At 28.4% G+C, this 25,980-nt stretch overlaps 2 protein-coding genes across 4 annotated transcripts in view; one reads left to right on the top strand and one right to left on the bottom strand.

Annotated features, from left to right (window-relative positions):
• Positions 1 to 6,293, bottom strand: part of LOC107452834 (androgen-induced gene 1 protein) — a 39,555-nt gene extending 33,262 nt beyond the window's left edge. Inside the window, exon 1 of one of the 2 annotated variants that reach the window (XM_016069443.4) lies at positions 6,107 to 6,293. Coding sequence is in view for 1 of the 2 variants with exons in the window: in XM_043044792.2 (XP_042900726.1) it covers positions 5,831 to 5,946 (116 nt within the window). In the remaining variant the exon portion in view is untranslated. Of the gene's footprint in view, positions 1 to 5,830; positions 5,962 to 6,106 lie in introns of those variants that run through there. The other variant, XM_043044792.2, reaches the window with a different exon arrangement.
• Positions 6,294 to 14,318: 8,025 nt separating this feature from the next.
• The window catches only part of LOC107452830 (zinc finger schnurri), a 67,420-nt gene continuing 55,758 nt past the window's right edge, over positions 14,319 to 25,980 (top strand). For both annotated transcript variants that reach the window (XM_043044794.2, XM_016069432.4), the window contains exon 1: positions 14,319 to 14,735. In XM_043044794.2, coding sequence (XP_042900728.1) covers positions 14,699 to 14,735 — 37 coding nt within the window. In that variant the 5' untranslated portion in view covers positions 14,319 to 14,698. The remainder of the gene's footprint in view (positions 14,736 to 25,980) is intronic.

The following is a 25,980-nucleotide window of genomic DNA, read 5'->3' as shown; positions in this document are numbered from 1 at the left end:
AGAACCATATTTCCCAGATTCGGCCTTTATTTTGGGGATTAGAAATCCGCCTTCGTCGAAGATAACATATGTTTATTCAGAGAAGTACGTTTTTTTTTGTTGTCTGATTTCGTTAATTAAAAATATCGTCTGTACTAATTAATTAGTATATTTTAGGTCATCCTCTTGAACCGTTACGAGTGAGTCCCAGAACGCGAAGATCCGATAATTAGATCAAAAGTTATTGAGGGTAGTCCTTTTGTATTTTTTTTGCGCACTGTGCATACTGAAAAAAGATCTGAATGAAGGTTACCTATAGTTAGATGTTAAAAATTTTCATATCTCTATGAACAGTTGAGTGAGTTTTAGTACATTGTATGTGTGTGTGTGCTTTTTTTTTCTTTTTTCTTTTTTTTTTAATAAAAATTATGTCAGTCATGTTTCTTTTATTTTTCTCTGTTATATATAGTAAAACACAGTTGACACAAACCTTAGTAGTATATGAAAATTAATTTTGTTTAGAATTTTTATTAATGAAATTTTTTTTTCTCTTTGAAAAATTTAATTGAAAGCACCAAATGTCTAACATAAACATTCCCAAAATTTTAAGCTACTTATTAAGCTACTTATTATAATTTTCTGTTTTGAATTTTTTGTAATAGCGACCTTGTAAATATTATCAATTTGTTTACACAGAAACCATGTCATGCCACCGGTATTAATTTGCAATTGAAAGCATTCTAAATTAACTCCGATAAATTTTATTTATACAGTATGAAATGAAACTTAACTTACAATTTTCCATGGTGCGTAGCGTTTTTAAAAAGTACTTAAAGGTGCTTATTTTCGATTTTCGTCTTTTAAAAGCCCTTATAGTTGCTTTTTTTCATTTGAGGTTTTTAAAAAGTGCTTAATATTCCCTTTTCGAAAATTAGATTTTTTTCTCTACCATGTCGATTTTCGCCACGTATTATGCAAAAGCGTGGTTTTCACAATGTTCTATTCAACGTTTTCACAATTCATTCAACCACAATCCATTTCGGCTTACCGTCGATCTGTACTGTATGTAGCGTCGGTCCAATCATTTTACATGTTTGATGAAATATTTGCGAGTCCTCATGTGCGCCTATTGAGTTGGGTTCGGTGAGATTCTAGCACTCTTTGTGCAACTCTGTTGCATTTTGCAAGATAATCTCAAATTCAGGCTTCATTTTCCACCCTCTGAAATCCAACTGAAAAATCTTTCGATCTTTTTATGTTAGCTAATATATTTAAGAAAAAATTTTTTTTTGCCAGAAACGAGTTATTTTATCCTGATGATGTAAAGTCTTTGAAAATTATTTTGCATTTTGTTAATGTATATAGTGCTTAAAAATATTTTTGAGTGCTTAAAAAGTACTTAAAAGATGCTTATTTTTTGTTGAAAGATTTGGCTAGGCACCCTGTTTTCTATAGCACCCTGGGTTTTATAGATTGAAACAAATAATGCAAGTGCAAAGACGTGTTTAACTCGTCACAAAGTTATATTTTCGTATTCAGTAAGTATTTTTAAAAAAATTTGCATAAAATCTAATTGACTCAAAATGTATAAGGAAATCTTATTTTACAACTTAATTTATAAATTTAGTTTTAATGACAAAATGTTATTTACAAAATTAAAAAAAAGTATTGAAACTGAACTTCAGAATAGCCTGTTTTTTACAATATGAATGCTGCGAGGCAGAAAGCATATTAAAATAATACTATTTTACTTTTTTATTATTAATGCAATGGGAATAAAAAAAGTAAATAAAGTCAAACACCGCTATAGTGAACATTCAGGGGACCGAAATTTTGGTTCACTATAGCCGGAACTTCACTATATCCGTTTCGCAACCAATTTTAACTAATAGTTCCTAACTCACCCCTTTTATTACACATTATTTCAATCAATGATCAATAAAATGAAATACAAAAAGGACTGAAACATAATACGTAGTAACAAAAAATGTGTTAACTTATATTTTTAATTGCTCTTCGTCTTGCATGCAAAAAAATATTAATGTTTAGCTGATGAGCAATCCTCAACTTCAGATATGGAAGTATTTTTCCCGCTTCTCCAATAATTTTTCCTGAATTTATGTTATTCCGCTTTTTAAACCTGTCTAACCAGCCATTCGAGCACATAAAAGTAGTCTCACCAATTAGCTTAGCGAATTCATCGGCTTTGACTTTAAGCATTTGTCCAGATGCTGGAAGATGGCGGCTTCTTTGAATGCTGAACCAATTCAATAATGAAGCAAACAAGAAAAAATGCTTGTTGCTACATTCCATGATATAGATGGTTTTAAAAATCGTTATATGTATTTATTTTGAAGTAGAAATTTCAAAATTATTACAAAAAAAAAAAGAGAAGAAAATGAGTCTAAGACAGAAAAAAGTTCTTAATATCCAACTTCCTCTCTTTTTTGGTTCACTATATCCACAAAAAATAACATTATACGTGAGTATCAAGGCATGGGAGCGAACATTTCGTTCACTATATCCGGGAGGTCACTATAGCGGGGTTTGTACTTATATTTTATAAGAAATGGGAAAGTTCTATTACTTTTAATAGAAAACTGTTATGCTTACAGCTGGATACAGATTTATGATCCCCTTCTTGAACATATAAGCCTTTCCCAATCAGCCTAGTTTTCATATTATGTAAGCTTTACATAATAAGATTTTAATTGTTACTCAGCTTCATCATTAAAATTGAGCATTATTTTACTCAGCTGAATTATGTTGATTAAAAAGGCTTAAACCTATTTTATTTAATAACTGCTTAAATTTCTTGGCTGAACACTAAATATTTTATATTTAAATATTTTTTTATAAAGGAAATTTATATTTTTGTAAGGAATTGTAACTGGACACTGAGTCGTGCCTTTCGTAATCTTGATCCATGATCTTTGGCTACGGAACCCTGAATAATTAACCTTATTTCGGCGGAACCCCAACTTTATAAATGAAGTTTAAAATAATTATGAACGTTATAACTCATAAAAAACTATATTTAAAATATTTAATTAGAGAAATGAAGATTTTTCCTCTTTCAACTCTAATATTCTTAAATTAGCCTTTATGTCCAACTGTTAAATTTACAGTCCTTCTGCTATATTTAGTCTTAGTATGAATTTGTTTCTGGTATATATACTTAAGCTGAAAAGGATTAAAATAAGCGGAATTTTGGTTTATTTCAAAATGTCGCTATAAACGTTGAAAATGTTTATTATGAAAACATATTTATTTATCGCATGCAATAGAAATGGCCCCATGAGAATTTATTAAGAAGGGAGGAAATATTTAAAACGCTGAGACCGATATGATTGCTGGAAGGAATAAAAAGAGATATTAAAAGAAATTATTTCGAATATTTCCTATGTATTATCTATAAATGCATGTAAATTTTTTTTTAATTATATTGCACTCATTTCTTTCATTTAATAGCATGCCTTGAATCAAGAAAAAAGTTGTCATATTTTTTTTTTTATCTAGAACGAACAACAAAAATATATCCCAGGCAATTATGAGTTAAAATCGCGTTTATTTTACAATAAAACCATATATATATATATATATATTTTTTTTTTTTTAATTTTACAGCCCTCTCAGTATTTTATTTTAAGAAAAAAATCATAAACTCTTGAGGAAAACGTTTTCATAAGAAATATCCTTTAAGGTAAACCTTTATAATTGAAGGGCTTGAGCAAATGTGTTGATAAGTTACACTTTTCAAAAAGATGACATTTTTACATTAAAATCTCCTTTACTATCGTTTTCAGATAAGTATTTACAAGTGTCAGAAATTTCCGCCAGGTGACAGCACGATACACATAAACATCTTGTTGCCTGAAGGAAAAATATTGAGATTTTCACCCAAAACCGTACATAGAAAAACGCTCTTTAATATAATTTGAAAATGTGGCTTATTATTATATTTCCCCAAGACCTCCAATTATTTTCAAACGTATATCTACCTCATGATCACACATATTTGGTTAGAGGATTTTATCTTCTTTGATCCAGTATTTTTGAAATAAAGTTTATTACTTTTGAGTAAATCGATATGTATAATATTAAACTAATTTAAATCGTTTTGATAATTACTTGATATCAAAACCGTTTATTTTGTATAATTATTGCGTAGAATAAAAAATCAACGAAATTAATAAATTGGGAAAAAAAGAGGTACGATAAAAGTATTCAATTTTTCCAATTACCCTATACAATTTTCACAACAACTTTTTCAAACGTATTTAAAAATTGCTAGATAGTATTATAACAACCCCCCAAAAAAAAACTTTTATAAAGTAGCAAAAATTTTGGACGACAAAAATACAAAATTGACTATGCAAAAAAGAAAATTATTCAAGTTGCTATACAATGAAAATAAATGTTATATCCATATCTTATTTACCGCATGAGGCTAATCTGCATTGATTGTTCTAATACCTCTCTCTTAAATTGATTATCTTACTCACGATAAGAGTTATATAATTAATATAATCTTTTAATGTACTATAATCTATAATGTAATATAATCTTTTAATGAGATCATATATTAGAAATAGGAGTTTTCAAAATTTGCTCAACTGTCGATCTTACCCCCAAAAAGGTGGGTATCTAAAATTGTCTGCTATTATTTCATAATAAATGGTAAAATTGGAAATTTGAAAATCAGAAATCGATTTTAAATAGCCACTATTTATCAAATCATTTTCGAAAGAAAAAAAAAATCTTTTTTTTCTTCTTTCTCTCTCAATTTAAAATATTTTGGAATGTACACCAAAATATTTTTTGGCTACATAATGTTCTACACGACAAAATATTATACGTTGCATGAAAGTTGAAAGTTTTATTTTTAATATATTTCTTAACCCTCTGATGCAAATGGAACAATGATGTCTCGTTTACAATTATTTTTTTTTTGACTCTCTAATTACAAGCAAAAATATATTTTGTAATTTTTAAATTATACAGATCAGTCTAATAGTTACTAAAAAATACTGTTAGATTATTAGAAATTTATTTGTATTAAAATATAAAATCCAAAAAAAAGTCATTAGAAGGAAAAAAATTTTCATTTATATTCAAAAATTTATCAATAATTGATTTTGTAAATTAAACAAATTTCATTGATGAATGACTGTTTCTCTCAGAACTGGATAACTACAAATAAGTGAGTATTTAAAAAATTATTGTTTGGAAGTGTTTAGAAGATAACACAGAAAAAGACGTCTACGTTTTACGCTGAAATTCATAAAATATTAAAATGCTACATATAATATTTTTCACTTATTTTGACTTAAATTGATACAAAATAATGATAAAAAATTAAACTATATATTTGATAAACATTTTGAGTCAAATGGCTTAGAGAACATTATACCGCGGAAGAAATTTTCCCCGGGAAGTTCTGTTTAACCACCATTGGTTATTTAAAATATAGAAAAGGTGATTTCAAATAAATTTAGAGAAAACCATAAAGAGTAAAACGTTTAAAAAAAAATTTAAAAATAGATCATAATGCAAACAAATCATAGCTGGATTACTCAGGATTACGCTTTAGGGAAGTAATCCTGCCATATTTTGCTATTTTGAAAACATTTTCTCGGCACTTGAAACTTCAGGGTTTACTCTTGGATTACCTGAACTCTTATATATATAAATGTAAATTACCCATGAAGGTGAAACAGAATTTGTCATCAAAACTTTCTTGAGTGTAAGTTAATACATACGTAGTTAATACATAGTATGTAAGTTAATACATACTTCCACAATAAGAGAGTTTATTTTCACAATTATTTTCAAATTAATGCAAACTTACAATTTAGAACAGTTAAGATGATTATCCAAACACACAAGAGAGGTTGAATTATATTTGTCCAAATTGACAGTTCTGTTGGATTTCGTTTTTTCTTCCATGATGACGTAGCAATCCATATTTATAGTTTTTGCCTTTTATTTTACTTATTTACACATAAAAAATAAATCCTAAAAAGTGGTATTATGAAAAGTACGATTTCAAGTTTTTTTGTGAAAAATAAATTACTTTACAAAAGAAAAACGCTCTTCCTTTCATATGAAATAAAAACAAACTTACTAGTTCCTTCTACAGAACGATTTTAAAAATGCTTGTTGGAAAGGAGAAGTGCAATTTTCTTATGCTGCAAAATTAGTAAATATGACTTGCACAAATAACTTCTTATCGAAACATTCAGCTATTTAGCTTTAATTTTGAAGGATGCGCAATAATTATATTTTATTTTAACACATCATCACAATCGATGACGATGAAAAAGCAAATTTATTCAAGTACACGTACGTAATCCACACCAAGCCTCTAATCATGATTTTCTTTCATCTTCGTTCATGAGTTAAATCAGCAGTTCTTAATTTTTTCGGTTAGGGAACCTTAAATGATCGATTTTCTTTCTGCAGAACCACGGCCTTAAAAATAAAGTTAAATGTATAGACAATTGTGAATGCATTAACCAATAAAATACTACTTCATTTTGAAAATATTTAGAAGGTTAAAACCAATTTTTTTCCATCGTTTTATCACCTATAATCTTAAATTAGGTTTATTTTCAACAGCTGAATTCACAGTGCTAGAACAGAACCTAATGGCTTATTTTTGCTGGCATGGGGGAGCAGGAGAAGGGCATTTATCACCCAAGACATTAAAATCTCCTTATTTTAAATTCATTTTTTGAAAGAATGTTTTTTTTTTTTAAGAATATTGATTTTGAAGAATTATAAATATAACAGAGATTGCACAGGGAAAAATGTCATATTTTGGAGAAAATTTTTTTATTTGTGGTACGAATATTTTTCTTCGAAGAGTTTCGGGGTCAACAGTTTTGAATACAACTGATTCCTAAAGAATACTTTACTATGAATTTTATAGAATACAGTCGTCATTTGATTTAATTTAAAAACGTAAATTTTGTTTTACATCTTTTATTTGAATTTTATCCTAAAATTAGATTACTACAATTAAATTCCAAGTTAAAATGTAGCGATTTTCCCATGAAGAGAAGTTCCAACGAAGAGGAAGCAGGGAGATTTGAAAACATGATGAGTTATTTTTTTCTTAGAAATCCATGTCTTTTTCAGAATTTATTCGATACATTGCTACTAGAAATATTCCGTACATACAATATATATTGCAATTTCTTTTTCATTAGCACTTTATTTAAAACAAGGAGGCTTTGCCCCCTGCTCGCTTGCGCTCGCCAACCCCCGGAACTGCTTTCGCAGTTCATTTCGGATCGCTTCGCAATGCAATGCTCGCTCATTGGATACGTTCTTAACGTCTAGCTTTTGTATACTTATTTGAATACTGAAGTTTTGAAAACTTTTCACTGAAGAAAATTCTAAACCTGTGCATTTCAATATTAATTTGAAATTGCAAGCAGTTCACATATTTTGTTTAATTACACTATTCTAAATTTCAGTTGTTGAGAAAAGTAACTGTCGTAAGTTTTGTTTTAAAGTCTTTCCCACCAGAGGGCTAAAGCCATGTGTTGTGAAACAATATGAAATAGTAATCTGCCTCTGAACGCCGGATGTAAAGCATCGGCTTTGATGAAGATAATTTTGTATTTTTAATTCTCTAAAGGGCGCCACCTTAATAATATGGAATTTGTAAAATAAATGTACATATTTTTGATTGTTGATGAAGCCCATCATTTTGTGTTTTCATCAGAGTTCAGAAGCAGAACAATTAGTTTTTTAAGAGGGCCATAGCAATAATGTTAGTAGAAGTAAAGTTAGAACTTTAAAATTAAAACAATATTTTTAATCACTGAGCCAAGTTCTTCAAGAAGCAGTTGTAGAAGTAGCTGGATAGAAGTTTTTTTTATTTAAAACTTTTTATAGAATTTCTTTAAAAACACAATTGTTAATCTGGGCATTTGGCGATACAGCACTTAGAGAATTGAAGGATTTGTTACGTCAAGCGCTCAGGTATCATAATTTTGATCTAGTTGCGCTTCTATGTCATTTTGATTTATGTTGCTAAGTTAACTTTCAAAAAATTCTGTGGCTGGCCAGCATTTTTATTTTTTAAGTTGTTTATTTTTATTTATTTTAGAATTCGTTCTTTTTTTAGCGAAATGTTTTTTAACTTAGCAGAATTCTTTGCCGACTGTTCTCCGTATATATTAAGAAAATAAAGTAAATATTTAAGTGTTGTGAAAAGAATCTTATTTAGTTGTACAAAGTACTTCTTTAAAAATGAAAACTGTTGCCACCAGCGGAAAAGAAATACAGCCAAAATTTGGGAGCCACGTAAGAGAATTATATATATTAGAGATTATTTAAAAAAGGCAACAAATATTTTAAATAAATAACGGATTATAAATTTAATCTCAATTTAACGACAAGTTTCAAAAATGTTTAATAAAAAAACGGGTTAAAAATGTCCCCTCTCTTTAACTTTTAGCAACTTTAACTCTTCCTGCTTGATTAAATAACGAAATACATTTTTAGAGGACTATTTAATTGCAAAAATTTTTGTATTTTGATCTGCTCTTTGTCTTCCAAAAATTCAAAAGTGGTTATGGGTCACTATGTAAATGCAAATTTTATGTTTTCCGTCGGTTTTAGTGCTGAAGAAGCCATTTTGATGCAGCTTTCTATTTTGTAGATCAAGCGTGGCGCCATCTCGGAACTGTTTTTGCAATGTCTTGTTCAACAGTTGCAGTTCTCAGAAAAAGAAAGTTCTAGAAGCAAAAAAATTCTGACTAATCATAGTCTCACAATAAACCTGTTATCTATGGAAAATAGTATGATTTCCCGTTTCAAACATATGATAGTAAGATACACATTCTCGCTGATCAAATTTATCAGTAAAAGTGCATATTTACCATTTAAGTGTGTGTGGGGGGGCGGATTTATTGACTCTGCCAACCTTCATCTATCTAAAGGTTCCTCCTGATTGAAACAAGTTAGCATGTGTTATATACCAGTGAACTGATGTTTCATAATCGTAGTGGTAGTTACGCCACAGAAGTATGAAAGTTGTTTTAAAGAGTATTTGAATTGCGTTTCTCCGGTTAGGCTATGCAAAAGTTTCAGTGATAAATTGTGTCAGAATTTAATGAATGTAAAAAGTCAGGAATTTCAAGTTTTCTGACGCAACTTATTGTTAAAATTTTTAGGTCTTGACCAAATAGTTCTGTATCTGATCAAATAAGTTAAAACGTAAAAATCGTGAAAAATAATAAAGTAAATTAGAGCAATTGTGATTGATTTATTACCTCGTAACCAATAAAGAGCTAATTTATTTTGAAAATATTTAAAAAGAGGAATAATTTTTTTTTCATAATTTATCTTCAATTGAGTCTTATATTCGACAGTTGAATTCACATCTTCTGGAGCGGTGTCTAATTTAGTTTCAAACTAGATTTTGGGATATATACATAAACGAACGAAAATTAAAAGAACAGTTTCAAACGTTGAAAATGGTTACTAGGGAGGCATATTTAACGAATTTAGTTGCTTTTTTAATGATTTGAAAAGCGCGATGAGAAATGTCAACGCAATTTTTCATAAATGCAGACTCCTTTTATAAAATTGTTATTAGAATCAATTCTAAATTTTTAAATTCAAAAACAATTATATACGTCTTTCATATGTTTAGAATATTTTTATTAGAAAAATAAAAAAAAATTCTTTTTATTGGCGTTTTCACTTTAAAAAATTCCATGAAGACAAATGAAATAATAAATATTACTAAGAGATAATTAATTAGATCTAAATACATAAAAGGTTTCAAAAATCATTTCTGGGAGGTGAAAAAAGTTCTAACCCTCGGAACCCATTTTACCCTTCCATGGAATCCTTGGAACACCATTCGGGAACCGCTGGATAGGTTTCAGGATTTACAATTCCCCGATCCACTCTAGTAATTTTCCAGAGTAGGCTTAGCTCTCTTAAGTTTTTAGAATGCCATATGCTCAGTTTATAGAAATTACCAACTGTTACACACTTCTAAACAACTACACCAAAATTCATTTCTGAACTTTTTTCTAGTAAAAATGCACTTAATATAAAATTTTAATTGAGGGTACGTGGTAGATTTTTATACTAATGCGAGTATAGCTTTTTTTTCTTTCAAGGTTTTGTTAAGTTACTATTTTAAAAATATTTCTTTCTCTTTATAGCTTGCATGTCGGAAGAATAATAGAACTAGTTTTCTTAAAGACAATAGGAAAGGCATAATTTTTTTATGAGCTCCTTTAAGGAACGAGTCAGATTTTTTTAGCAAGTGAATTCTGATAAAATAAACTTTCTCAGTGTTGAAACGGCAAACATGTTTTGCCAATTTTCAGTGTTCTTGTTTAGGAAGATTCTTGTTTATAGAACCGGAATTATAGTATGTCCATTTCTGTACTTTCGTTTATTCTTTATTCATGTTTTTCTTCTTTACTCAATTAGTTATTTTATATCAAAGTTGAAGTTATATTCATTATTAAAAATGTCACGTAATTCAGTTTAGCGAAAACTTTTTGCCGGATAATTGTGATCGTTTCGCAGTCGCGATCTTTTATGTCTGAAAATGAGCATCACGTCTCACTTTGTTTAAATTTCGAATACATTTTGGAGTAAATAAATTTTTTATATTGACATTTTTCCGAATTCTTCGCTGTTAAGAAAAAACAAATCGCACTAAAATGATTTTTTTTCTTCTTCCAGTTACGAACTCTTATAACTAAACGATAAAAAGTTTTTATTAAAACTTTTTTAAAAAAGTTTCGGAACTGCTACTTAACGCATTTGGTCGCTAAATTTCGCGATCTTTTGTCATTAAATATAAAGCTTGTTCAGTATACAGATTGTCCAAGATTAGACTGACAGTTTTTAAAAAAAGTCATAACAGGAAAATGTTTAAGATAAAAAAAAAATTAAACAATTATGTGACAAGGCATAATTTTTTCTTCACAGAGTTTCTGAACTTAGTTCAAAAATTTTTCATACGGATTTCACTGAAAGTCTGCAAGTTTTGACTTGTGATTGTGACTGATGTTGGTCTATTCGAAAAGATCGGAATACTATTTTTAATCACTGAATGATTTCGAAAAATCGTGCTCTGATTTTAAATTTTTTTTCTTTGATTTATAAGTTTACAATTTGCAGCACCATCTATCTATAAGCTGAACATCTTTAATTATAAACTCTGACAGAAAATATTTATTCCTTCGAAAAAATTTTTCCACCTTATAATCCGCTGTAAATTCTTAAAGATCGCCTGTCTAATTTAGGTCACCATGTAACCAAGTATTATAAGACAGTAATTTTACGTCATCACAGTCAAATAAATATATATATATATGTAAGCATTCCACTTCTTACATTTAGCTTAAGGTACCTAAGCTACAAGTACTATCGATAGCATATAACCTAAAAATGTAGTACAGTTTTTAGTACTAAAAACGTTTAAAAATGAAATGGATTAAAAATAGCTTGGGATTGAACTTAAATTCGCGAGAAAAAAAATTTCTCCTCAAATACGTATGGTGAATCATTCATAATATAAATTTAAAGGATTTCTATGTTCTTTCTGATGAAATTCTTCGTAATTACTGCTATTCTCATAAATAGTATCCGTATTAGTTTACCTTCTCTTTTAACAAAATTATAAGAAACTCCATGCGAACTATTTTAAAGTTGAGAACCATTACATGTCGTACTGTAAATAATACAAAAAGGTTAGATTTGCTTTGAGTGTTATTGGTGTCATAAATGGATATTTAAGGGAGGAACAAACAAAAAAAAAATGATAAAAATCTATGGAATCACTAATAAGGAAGCGAGAAGTCAATTTAAATATCTGTTGAAACTTGAAGTATTACCAATATTCTACTTTCAGCTTATCTCCATATTCTCTAAACAGGCTTTGACGTTATTAGTCTCGCTTTCCTCTGTAGTGAATCGTTTAGTATGTAGTGAAAGGTTAAGTAGGTGTTTTTTTTTCCTTCTAAGATATTAAATAGCGACCCCAAATATGTGTGCACTAAATTTTTGACGACGGTTCTAAGGGTTGCATTAAAAATAGTCATTAACCTCCGCATATCTATAAAAATCTAAATCTATATTTTGAATTGAATTTTCGGTATGAATTAACAAAAATTATTCAATGGTAAAATCTTTATTTTTTGCTTTAAAATTTCTAACAAAATGTTATTTATTTTTCTTAAAAAGGAAAAAAACAATTCTATTAAAATATTTTTTTGTAATAAAAACAATTCGTATTAGATTTTATTTTTTGACATTGTCACCAGCGTTAAATCGCAGCCGATTCTTTCCAGTTATACGGCAAATAATGTTCTATTCTATAGACAAGTAATTTTGAACCTGATCCAAAAGACAAGAGAATTCCTGGATCAAGCATTGGGGCAAATTCGCCTTCTTGCTGAATTTAACTGCATTTGAGCTCTATGGAGACGAAAACCACCCACAGTTAGCTCGATGGTCTGATAGCTCAAGATATTTGGTTACACAAATTTGAGTTGTGTTTGGTTGCTAATAATTGATTCAAAAATGGTTTTGTATTTTCTTAAGATGAATGCTTTCATTTCTCGCTCTTTATTCCACATAAATGTCCCCAAACACCCCTTGATGTATTAAATTATCATACTAAAATACAGATAAAATAAATTCACAATTGGGATGTAAACGTATCTCCTATATTTTGACGCACACATACAAACCAATTGCCTTCAATTTTTATAAAAAAAAGTATAAATCTACATTAGAGTTAAAATGCACATTTATCGTGTTTTTAAAACATTTAAATTTAGCACCAAGAAGTTAAGTACTTTAATCAAATTTTATTTTCTCATTTCAATTCGACCGTTTGTGTACAATTAGTTTGTTGTAGTGAGAACCTTAGTTTGTTCTCTCTCATTTTCTTGTTTTCATTCGAAGGAAGAAAAAAAAAAGAGTAATATAAGAAGTTTAAATCAAAAACAGAATAATGTGAATGAATCAGGGCTGGATTACCCGTTAGGCCAGACTAGGCCATGGCCTGGGGCCCCCCATGATTAGGGGCCCCCTTAAAATGGATTTTTTGAAAGTAAATTAAGAAAAATTAAGAAAAACAATGATTTTTCAAAATTTTATGATTATTTTTTAGTTCTAATTTAATAAAATAAAGTAAAATTTAATTTATTATTTATTTATTATTATTTATTTTAATTTTAAATATGCTTTCTTAAATGAAAAGATCTATAAATACTTTAATATTTGAATAAATAAAAAATATACGAAAAAAAATTTAATCTATGGGGCCCAAAAATTGGAATGGCCTAGGGCCCCGCGTACGCTGGAATGAATTATTATTAGATTTAAGATAATCTAAAAAGTTTTCGACAATTTAATTAAATATGATCTTCATGTTTGAGACTTTTGATCAGGATGATATGTAGTACAGCGTACTAAATTTCAATTATTTTTGCGAATATTCCATTTATGTAAAACATGGGATTATAAGTTTATTCATTAAACTAACTCCAAGGGTTCAAAATAACATTAAATTGTAACTCGTAGCTTCCTTGTTCAAAAAACTTTTTTTTTAATGTTTAGAAATAAGTTTTCAAAAGATGTATCACATATATTCCCTCTTTTTTTTCTTCGTTTATTTAAAAAATAAGTTGTCAAATAAACTTATTTTATGAGAGATATTTACGACTTATAATAATATTTCTATTCATTCGTCTGTACAAATAAAAGTACGTTTTTTTTTCGTTCCAATTTAAATGTTATTACTCACAACAATGACTTTTTTAGGTTCTAAATTAGAACTGATAAAATAAAATTATCTTAATTTGATAAAAAAAAAAAAAAATCTATCGTGGAACAAGTAGTTTACAATTAAAACGATAGCGCAATAGATAGCTGTTCAGATTTATCATTAAATAGGTTTTTCATATTTACAAACTTTAAATTCTTATTCTAATTACGTATTGAACAGTTCTTCTTCTTTTTTTTTAAGAAAAGAAGCTATGAAATAAAGAGAAATTTCATACTGTCAATAAAATGTTTCCGAAATGATAAATGATTTTACAATATCTTTATCTAACCTCACCAACATTATAATAATTTCGTATTCTTATATCTCCAAAAAGCATAGTATAAAACTTTATTTCTAACTGATAATTACGAAATAAATTGCTTTTTTATTGACTTCATCTCAAATATTTTTTTGTCGTATAATAATCAATAATAACCAGATAGAATTACTTCTTTTTAATATGATTGCCCAAGAGCGATAACGTGCCAAAAACGGTGGAAATCATTTTTATCACCTGACAACATGGCGGCGAGGGATATCCTTCAACCTCGTTTGCGATTTGGCGGGTGTTCCATGACGTCAGCGAGAGTGCTCAAGGTTGTACACAGTTCGTCGTAGACGGGGTATCCGAGCAAGATATGAGGATGGGCTGTGTATTATTTTGAACTTTAATGTGATTTGTATGTTACTTTCAACTGCCCCAATGTTTTTGTTATCTGTTACTTAGCTAAAAGAATCGATGAGTTTGTTTATGTGAGATGTGATCGATTACTTGGTAGATTCCAAATGTTTGGTTGTGCGAGTCGCCAGCCGAGGGCTTTTCCCTGCTGGATCTGCGAACTGGGTTGAAAAACAGGGGAGAGACCGTCGGAATTTCTCTCAGCATCGGTGACTATGCCACGTAGAAAACAAGGTTATAGCAAAGAGAGAGGTGAGTACCGTAGTCCCTCTCCTTTGAATAACATTGCATGCTTAGTTGCTCTGTGGCTGTACGGTTATAATCGTCTGAGAAATTAATTTACCGCTGATGGAATCGTCTGCTATAATAATCAAATGAAATAAACAATGAACAAAAAAAATTTTTTAAGTTTGTTGCATTGTTAAAAAAAATTTTAAATGTTAGATTTTAGAATTGTAAAAAGACATTTTTCCATAATGATAAACAAAAATTAGGTGTTCTATAATTGGTTGTATTAGGTGTTTTATAATCGTCTGAGAAATTAATTTACGGCTGATGGACTCGTCTGCTATAATAATCAAATGAAATAAACAATGAACAAAAAAAAATTAAGTTTGTTGCATTGTTAAAAAAATTTTAAATGTTGGATTTTAGAATTGTAAAAAGATATATTTTTCCATAGTGATAAACAAAAATTAGGTGTTCTATAATTTCTCTTATCAGACGATTTTTTCCGAATCGTTTAAACAAATTTCAGCTGTTAATTTCACAATAATGATTTCTAATATGAATTGTTTTATAATATTTTCAATTACAAATTTATATTGCTCTCATTTTTATCATCCCCAAATCCATTATTAAAAATTTTATCTTTTTTGTTTAAAATGATAAATTTTCAAGTCATCTGAGATATTTTGCTTGAACAAAAAAAATTTCTTTTGGAAAATTGTAATTTTAAGTGATATATATAGAATTGCTAAAAATATTTTTGTTGTGCTGAAAAATAATAATTAATCTACACTTGTCAGTTTTAATTATTCCTAGATATTAACTAATTTGGTTTTAAGATGTTTTGCTTCCGTAAATTGAAGTTTTACCTATTTTTTCAATATTACTTCTAAACAATCTTGTTTTTATCACTTTTGAATTCTTTCACTTTTGTAACTTTTTTTGTTATCTTTTTAATTTTTCATAACCATGAGATATGGATATAATGCGTGCTTCAGAAATATTTATTTATTCCCTTGTTTATGATATCAAATAGTTGACGTCATGAATGCTTAATTCTTTTTTTTCCTTCCTGATACAAGTTTATACCGACGATAGATGTAAAATGACTTTTGTCTGATATAAAAACTGTTTGGTTTTATAAATATTTTATTTATTTTAGGACGTTGGAGTTTAGAGTTACGATGCATAAATCTGATGATTTAAAAATGTTTTTAAAACTGCTTAGATTTATTAATTATTTATTTTTGCTAAGGACGTTGGAATTCAGAATTGTAATTTTAATAACTTTTTATTTAATTTTTAAATTATGGTAGCGTGGGGATTTATAATTTGGATTCAATGTTATTTGATTTAATAAGCAGCAAGTACTAGTTACGCAATTATTAAAATAAAATAAAAAAACTTCCGCCTTTTGATATGAATTATGATGATTAATTTACTCTTGATGCTTCAAAATTATCGTTTGCGACCTTGTGGAATTTAATTTATTTTTCGTTTCCAAACAATCGCTGTAAACAACAGGAATAATAAATAAAAAAAAACGTAGATTGATTAAGGAAAAAGATGGCGGCTGATATCTGAATAGAACGACACCTGGTAAAAGCTTTAAAAAAAAGAATAAATAAATAAAACAGCATGATTTAATCCCAGGAATTCCAGAGCTCGTTTTTCTGCTTTGGGAATACCCCCTACCGTATTCACCTGCTTCTTATTCTAACTTGACCTTGACTCCCGATTTTCCCCACGGCTACTTCCTCTTTCCACCTACCATCCATTGAATGGGACGAACTCACTTGCTCACTCTGCTCAGTGGTCATTAAAAACTATTCCTTTTCGCTTTCACCTTTACTATGTTGTGTTTTTTTTTTTTTTAACTCTGTACTCTCTTTTTTTTTATTTACTTCATATATAGGGTAGGGATAGGCATCATTTTTGCGTTTTTTCATAGTTAAATTTTTAATTTATAAAACAGTTGTTTTATAGTGATGATGATGATTTTCTGATAAGGAAAAAAAAAAAAATATGATTGGAGACATAGAAAAGAATTTTGTTTTTGATGGAGGTTTTTTTATTAGTTTTTTTTCTTCTTTAAAATTCAATTTGAATTTTTAAAAACGTTTTATAACAATTTAAAATTATTTTAAAGAATGATATTCATTATGATAATAATGGAAAAACAATTGTTTCATTTCTTTCGAAATTGTTTAAAGCAATCTGTAAAATCCAGTTTTAAAATTTTGCGCAACTTACAACGCTGCTGTATAATATTTGTTATCTTTAATGAGTCTTTGTTTTACTTTATTCAAGATTAGAAGTTTAAACTTATAACCTATAATAAGTAATATATATTATTTTTTGTGTACTTTAAAATTAGGAGACTGCAGCGTTTAAATCCATAAAAAGTCTATACTTAATAGTATTGTAAGATTATGTGTTTAATATTTGTGTAATTCTGAAATTTAAAGAATTTGTGCAATTTTTTGATTAAATACTTTGATTATTTTTACAGATTGTAACCTCTATTATAATTTATAACACTATAGTAATTTTAAACATATTAAGGAGGATTAAGTTTCAACAGTCAGTCTTAAAATGCTAAAAACTCTTACTAAAGAGTTAATAAATAAAAAAAAAGAATATTTTTTTTAATAAAAGATAAATCAATTAGTATACAAAGAGCAAATATGGCATAAACGATAGAAATCGTTATGCAAGTTACTATTCTTAATTAACTTTTTAAAGAGGCATTAATGTAAAGAATATAATTTTATTTGCATTGCAATCTAATAAAAATTGGTTTCACTCTGAGAAACTTTTCCAAAATAAATTTTTTTAAAATTTTTTATAAGCTAATAAATATTAAAATTAAAATAAATGATTTTTTAAAGTCGTTCTGGGGAGTTCCACATTTAGGAAAAATAGATAGTTTTTGAAAAAGAGATGAAAGCGAAGCAGGTTTAAAACAGAACAAGTCGAAGGTATTAAAATTAGTTAAAATGTGAAATATTAATGGTAAAAAAGGTATCTTAAAGTATCTTAAATTTAAAATCAGGAAGTTATTATTTAGATCTTATCGATTTGCCTTAAATGCAATGCTAGAGTGCATATTTTCTATAAATTGCTTACAAGTTTTTTAAAAATTTGAAATTAAAGAAGAATTTATTATAAAAATTCGATATCTTTTAAATACTAAATAAATTAAATATTAAATAATTAATTTATATGAAATATATAAATTTATATAAAATTTTATGTTAATAAATTTATATAAAATTTTATATTAATAAATTTATATAAAATTTAATATTAATAAATTTATATTAAATTAATTTATAATAAATTAAATATTAAATGATAATATATTAAATATTAATATATTAAATAATAAAACTTAATATTATGAAGATAAATTGTTCAAAGGATTAAACGGAAGTTGAATTCAAATTTATAAAATTTATTTTAAGTATTTTTCATGCTACAAATCGGATACCTGCAAGTGACGTCATCGTAGGTCCTGGCATTTGTCAATTCAGAAGCCAATCATGTTCGATTACACACGCGTAACGTTCCTTACAGATATCCAATTAAATCTGATTTAAATCACATATTATCACTTAGTTTTTAGTTGATATTTAAATTATAATTGCGTTTGGTTACTATTTAAAATTTAAAAGATTTTCGCAAGTGTCTTTTTTTTTTCATTCCCTTATATATAAATCTAACTTTATATAAATTTGATTTTAAAGATAATAAATTGGCTAGTATAACAGCCTATCTTACATTATTTTTTAGTAAAGATAAGTAAAGACAACACATTTTGTACTTCACCTTATTATTTATAGTTACTAACTCATAAAAGTTTGAAATTTTAAGTTATAAGTAAACTAAGAACCATGTCTGTCAAGTAAAGTAAGAACCAAGCCTCTGACTGCATGTACAAAATACATTCTTTCTTGAATAGGGCAGTGGTGGATACCTTTTCAGAAGGGCAGATTCTTTAATCCATAAAGTTCTTGGAATAGTGGGGAGAATCCCTTTGTTCAGTATAGCCTGCAGTGCAATTACCTGCCTCCCTCATGTCTATAGAAAGAGTCCTATATTTTTGAGATGTTTTATAATGAATCACCTGACTTACCAATCACAGTGCTGTCTTCTTTGTAAAGTATTTCCAACCACTTACTGGTCTTTTCCATTGGTCATGTTACTGTTACTTGACACTAGTGCTTGTAGTTTTGTTCCAGACCTGTTGGTCAGGTGTGGAGAAAAAATTGTGTAAAGGTGTTTTAGTTGAGTTAAAAAAGGTTTAATATTAAATTTTTTATGTCTGGAAATCGATATGATTCGGGCCTTTGGGGTGAGTTTTTCAAAATTTATTTTAAGTTCTTAGATTTTTAATGGATGGAGATTTCCTATATACTAGTCTGAATTGAATTAGATTGAAATTCAGTTCGATTCTATTAGATTGAAATTGAGTAAAATCGTTGTTTTAGAAATCCACAGCGAAGTTGCACAAGCTTGATAAACATGCAAATGTGTGCATCAAAATCGCTGAACGATGTTGTTGTTTTTATAGCTCAGCTGTAGTGCCATTGCTATTGCCAGCTTTAATCCCTTGACATACGAAGACGTCTGGGAGACGTCATTTGTTTCTTATGTCAAAACAATAATTGACGTGTCTCGGACGTCTTCAACACAGAAGTGCCAACGTTGCGCCGGGCAGCAAATAAATATTTTAAAGTGGTAGTTTATCAATTGTGATTCTTGGTTTAATAAATTCAATTTAGTAGATTTTTATTCACCACTATTTCTAAATAATTCGTAGGCTTATATAATTCACCACTTAATAGTACCCATGTCATGCTTTAAAAAGCAAGCAAAAATAGTCAAATATTTGCGAAATATAGTTTGTAGTTATTTACCGTTTTTTTAAAAATTATTTTGGCGTGAAATTAGTATTTCTAGACATATTACTTTTGTGTTTAATGATATGTGAAGGGGTTAAGCTGTCTAATTAGTCATGTTGTTATTTCAGACCTGTAAGTGAGGTGTTGATAAAAACTCAAATAAAGAAGATTTAATTTAGTTAAGAAAATCAATATGATTCGGATCGTTAGGCTTGGTTTTCAAATGTTCATTTTGAAAAGCTTTGTTTTTTGTTTGGGTTTATAATGGATGGGGATTTTCATAATTATTAGAGTGACATTCAGTATAATCATTGTTTTAGAAATACGCGGAAAAGTTACAGTAATGTGATAAACTTTTAAAGTACATAGGACACTTGGTATCGAAACGTTTTATTACTGTTTGATTTTCTTGTCTTTATATAGTTGTTATACTGTAATTGTTATTTCCAGTTTAGACTGTTCTTACATTTAGATAGCTATAAAGATAGATAGATATATCAGTTTGCAAACTGTGATTCAAAACTAATATTTTATACTTTCCCTGAACTTAAAACATTATAACTTATGTGTATTTTTTCTTAAAGAGACATTCTAAAAAGAATTCTTATTTATTTATTTTTATTTTACATTTCCCTAAAAGTTATTTTTATTTTTAAATTTTTTACCTAACAGTTTCTTACGTTTTAATCTAATTATAATGATTAATAGTTGTTAATTTGACTGTTAACCCTTGTAATAACTGTTAATGTTTGCTATTTAAACATGGCCATAACAATGAAAGTGCTTTAGTGTTACATCAGATTAAATTAAAGTGATGAAAGGAAATTAGTACAATTTTTTGTAACATTCATGTAAAAAGTGTTCAAATAAAAAACGTGGCGCTTGGTTTTTGTTAGCTTTATCATATGAAAGAAACAATACTGATAATCCATTTAAAAAAAGTTACAACTTATGACGCACGATAAATTACACGCAAGATATTAATGTATCATAAATAATTCACCTTTTCCTCGTGAATTCTTACATATAAAAATGAAACAACCACCCTTATCGAAGTTATCGTAATCCTTTGACCAATTCTGGATGATATACGTTGAAAAATCTTGTTTAGTATTTATGTTACTGTTCTAGTTCGAAGTTTGGTAAATTAAAGGTTAAACCGGACAACTTAGGATTTACCGAAATGGCTTAGTAATAGTAGTTCGAAATTATGATTTAATTTGATTCCATTTCGGACTTCTACCAAGCCTTTGCTGTGAAACCTAAGCGTTACGAACGCCTTCCGGTAAAAAGAAGAAACGAAGGATTTTTTTTTTAGCTATAGCCAAAAATATTTTTAAAAATAATTGAAATCTCCTCAGTAGTTATAGAGAACAGTCATTAGTTCAGCTTTTTCACAAAATCATAATTGTGAAATGGCATATACATATCATAATCATAATTGCATAATCATAATTAATTGCATAATCATAATACAATGGCATAATCATAATTGTGAAATGGCATGGCATATAAAGATTTTTTCTAACTCTATGAAGGAGAATCGTAAGACAGCTCCATCGATATAATCTTAAATTATACCTTATTTTGATCACTTCTACAATTTATATTTTCAATTACAAAATTTGAGTGTGTTTTAATCTTTTTCGAGGCACACTGTACAAAATCTACTGTACCCTTTAATTAAAAGGGCTGTTGGCGATGATTAAATTGTTTTCACTTAATCAAACTCTAAACATAATCGATCGTTAATAATGTGTACATTTTTTAATATTAAATAATTTGGTTATTTATGTGAAATGATTGAAATAACCCCATCGTATATCTACAACTTAACTGTAAATAGAACATAGCTTTAGAATTTCTTTTCACTAAGGCTGCTGTTTTTTTTTTTTTTTTTAAACCAGAGTTTTCTAGTTAATGTTAATAGTTATGTTCTATGTTTATTTAGTAGTTTTACGTAAAATTAATCTTCTTGACGTCGTAATAAATTTTTTCTGGTTAAATTTCGTTCGAAACAATAAGATTTAATCGTTGATATGAAATTATTTCGTTCGAATTATAATATTTTTTTATTCGAAATACTGTTTCTGATATTTTTCATTCTAGATGTAGTTCCTAACTTTTTTTCATTCCAAGTATTCCGTCTGGCATATATTTCGACTAAAAATGTATCACTAACTGTTGATTCAAAATCCAAACGTGAAGAAGTAATTGCGTTTAAACTAAACATTAACCATAATAATTTGCATGCTCAGCTGTAGCTTATAATTTACCGTTATTTTTATTACATCTAAATATGTTTATTTTGTAAATTCATGAAATCGGCTTTCCATGCATAGAAGTCTTATAAAAATAAACGATGTTTTGCTACGAATTAGCTATCTAAATTCTAGTGAACTTCCGGCAATTCATACTATGAATAACCGATTTGTTGATACTCTTCCCAGAATTCTTAGGTCTATTTTTTTTTACTCTTTGGATTTACTAGTGTTTACATTGAGAATATATCGCTTCAAATTGATTGCGTAAAACTGAGTCCTTGTTTTTGGTGTTGAGTTGATATCTACTAAGGTTTTATTTCAATCATAGGGTGTGAAAAAAAAATGGATATTTCATTCATGAGACAATGTACAAAAGCTGGTTATTTTCTGGATTAATTTTGGATTTATGCTCTCCTAGTTTTATGTGAAATGTTGTAGGTTCATTTAAATTTTTAATATATTTTTTGTAGTAGTAATTTGTGTAATTTTATACTGTTTGTTTAAATATCTTAGCAGCAAAAAAAAAAAAAAAAAATAAATAAACACGAAGTAAAAAAAACTCAAAAAATGAGAGAATGCTAAAAAATAGAAAGATATGTTTATATTAAATTTTTTGTTTAAGTGGATAACGTATATTGCCACAAGTTGTAATCCATTATTATTGTTATTTTTTAAAATTTATCTTACTACTTTACCAAACTGGACAAAATTAGACTAAAATTGCTCCAAAAAATTACTTTTTGAAATTGATTGTTCTACAATCGATTCAATAATCGATGAAGAATTCATTAAGAAACTTCAAATTACGATAGCTGTTAGAGTAAAATTATTGATCTCATTGGCTCTAAAAGTATAAGCTGTTGTCCCAGAAGAGAAGTGCAAAATTTGTATTGTTCCAGAGTTAATGAAAACCTATTCGAATTGTTCCGGAGCCAATGAAAAGTGATTCGAATTGTTCCAGAGTTAATGAAAAGTGATTCGAATTGTTCCAGAGCTAATAAAAAGTGATTCTAATTGCTGAAGAGCTAATGAAAAGTGATTCGAATTGTTCCAAAGCTAATGAAAAGTGATTCAAATTGTTCCAGAGCTAATGAAAAATGATTCAAATTGTTCCAGAGCTAGTGAAAAATGATTCGAATTGTTCCAGAGCTAATGAAAAGTGCTGCTCCGTTTCGGACTGCTCCAAAATATCCAAAGCAATTATTATTTGTATTATTAATAATGTTATTTAAAAAAATTAATGTGAGGGTTGACAATTACATAAAAAAAAGCTGTACGCACTGTGTACTTGGCATTTTTATTATTTTTATATATATTAGGAATTGGCAGTCATACCATAGTTTCAGAAAATGCTGAATGCACTCATTTACTTGACCCCATTGGGATTATTATTATTTTAATAAAGGATAATACTTAAATGTTGGTCTTAGAATGTAATATGTGCTTGAATTGCAATTACTCACGCATTCAAAAATAAACAGAATCATGTACGAAATTTAAGTTTATTTCAGGGCTCGAAAAAACTCAAAACTTTTACCCGTCCCCGAGGACGGCTTGTCCAAACAATGTACCCGTCCTCCTTTGAAACTAACCCGTCGCTTCTAAATAAAAAAAAATATAATTTTCTCTTATTTATTACAAACGTTTATATAAATTGCACAATGAATTAGTAGTTACTAGGATTACAAATACTAGGATTGCATTATACAGTAATAAAAGGAATACTAGGTTACTAATAGGAACCCAGTATTTCTTTTATAAAATAATTTATTTCTTTTATGAAATAATTTAAATGACAAATGTCAAGCTATCTGGAATGTCAATTTATCGGAGAGTACTGCGTTTTTTAAATGAATCAAATATGACGTTTGCCAGTTCCACAATAAAGCTAATGATTTACAGAGGTTTCTGCACAAAACTCTGAAAGGGGTTTTCCATTTAGGTAGATGTTCATAATTGCGTTTAACGCTTCTTGTTTAAGACCAGTACGTAATGTTTTTTTTTTTTTTTTTTTGTAAGTTCATTGCTGAAAAGTCCCTTTTAACCGCTGCAGTACTCCCAGACAAAAAAAAAACATCAATTCCACCATGCGCAGTATGTTGCTGTATTTCTAGATTAGAGGGTCATTTTAGAAGTCATTCGCTAGACTCTTGTAAGATAACAAAAATTGAAAATTTATCACCAACATTAACGGAAAAATGGCCGTCCGCGCGGACGTCGGATTCGAGAAATTCGTTGTCCGCGGGGAATTTTTGACCGCCGAGGACGGGTGGTTTTTCGAGCCCTGGTTTATTTCGTTAAATATTGGTCTGAAAGAATAATCCACTTGGGTTCACTCTATATATTGCACTCTCAATTATAAATGTGCGTAGTATCTGTGTCATTCTTAATTACAAATTCAAATTATGAGACGCGTTGGCTCAGGGGGTAGAGCGTTCGCCTTCCAATGAGGTGAACCGGGTTCAAATCCCAGCGATGGCCGCTACGAATCCGCACCCGGCTGCACCAACCACAGTGCAGACGTGAAATATCCTCAGTGGTAGACGGATCATGGGTTAGAGTCCCCTTGCCGTCAGTCTAACCGTGGGAAGTTCTCGTGGTCTTCCTCTCCATGTAGCGCAGATGCGGGTTAGTTCCATCAAAAGGACCTCCACGAAGGCAAATTTCTCCCAATACTTGATCCAGAAGCTCCTTTGTCTTCTGGATTGGGTTCAAAATTACAAAGCTACGGAGTTGAATATTAGTAGTCGTAAACCCAAAACAATTGGGTCGGCTGTTCAACGGCGGTTATTGAAAAAAATTATAAACAAGCAAAAACGCGCAAGACTTTTTTTTTTCAATAAAGAACCACTATCATCAGAAATGCGTTTCTGTCAAAGAACGTATTCTAATAAATTACTATCATGTCATTATTATAAAGTTTTTTAGGATGTCAATTTATTATAATATAAATTTTCCCATGGAAAAATAATATTGATTTGAGGATACTACTGTGGATAAAGGAGTATGTTAGTAAACAACACTACTACGGTTTCGCCGTTCCGCTCACTGATCAATAATACCTCACTTCTCACACTTGCCCTTTACTCTCATAATGAAAGGATTCTGCATTCATTTTAAAAATTCCCGATAGTTGGCATGATATAAATTCGCCAGGACATCTTCCATGGAAAATTCGAATTTATTTGTTAGAATAGATTGCATTTTAATTTCAACAAAGAATATTTTTATTGAGAATATTATTTTACGACCCCTTAAATAGTTGTGAATAATATCTATAAAGCTTGAGAATATTATTTTACGACCCCTTAAATAGTTGTGAATAATATCTATAAAGCTTGAGAATATTATTTTACGACCCCTTAAATAGTTGTGAATAATGTCTATAAAGCTTGAGAATATTATTTTACGACTCCTTAAATAGTTGTGAATAATGTCCATAAAGCTTGAGAATATTATTTTACGACCCCTTAAATAGTTGTGAATAATATCTATAAAGCTTGAGAACCTTATTTTACGACCCCTTAAATAGTTGTGAATAATATCTATAAAGCTTGAGAATATTACGACCCCTTAAATAGTTGTGAATGATATCTATGAAGCTTGAGAATATTATTTTACGACCCCTTAAGTAGTTGTGAATAATATCTATAAAGCTAAAGTAGGTTTAAATTTTTTATTAATTGGAAAAATTTGCTAAAAATGTAACACTGAATTTAAGTAAGTTTATGAATTGTATTGAATAATTTAGTAATTTAATTAAATATTAATTTAATTATTGCTTTTGGGAGGAAAATTTGCTAATAACTAACGAAATTGAGCTCTGAATTAAAACAGCGAAAAATAATAGATTAGTTTTTCACTGACTAATTTATTTTTTCAATTTAATACTTTGTAATTTAAGTATTTAAAATTAAGAAAAACTTCTAATTCCTTAGTTAACGAATAAATAAAATTTCAGATTGAGCGCTGATTTAAAGAAGTGTTAAAATAATTAATAAATTTCACTGAACAATTTATTAATTTCATTGAATAATTTTTTTTATTTGAATAGTTGCAAATCTATTAAATGAGTCTACGTTATTAAAACAATGAAAA

Source organism: Parasteatoda tepidariorum, chromosome 9, assembly GCF_043381705.1.
Source record: "Parasteatoda tepidariorum isolate YZ-2023 chromosome 9, CAS_Ptep_4.0, whole genome shotgun sequence".
Taxonomy (NCBI): Eukaryota; Metazoa; Arthropoda; class Arachnida; order Araneae; family Theridiidae; genus Parasteatoda; species Parasteatoda tepidariorum.
Note: the sequence above shows the minus strand (reverse complement) of the source record. Positions and strands in the feature narration are given on the sequence as shown.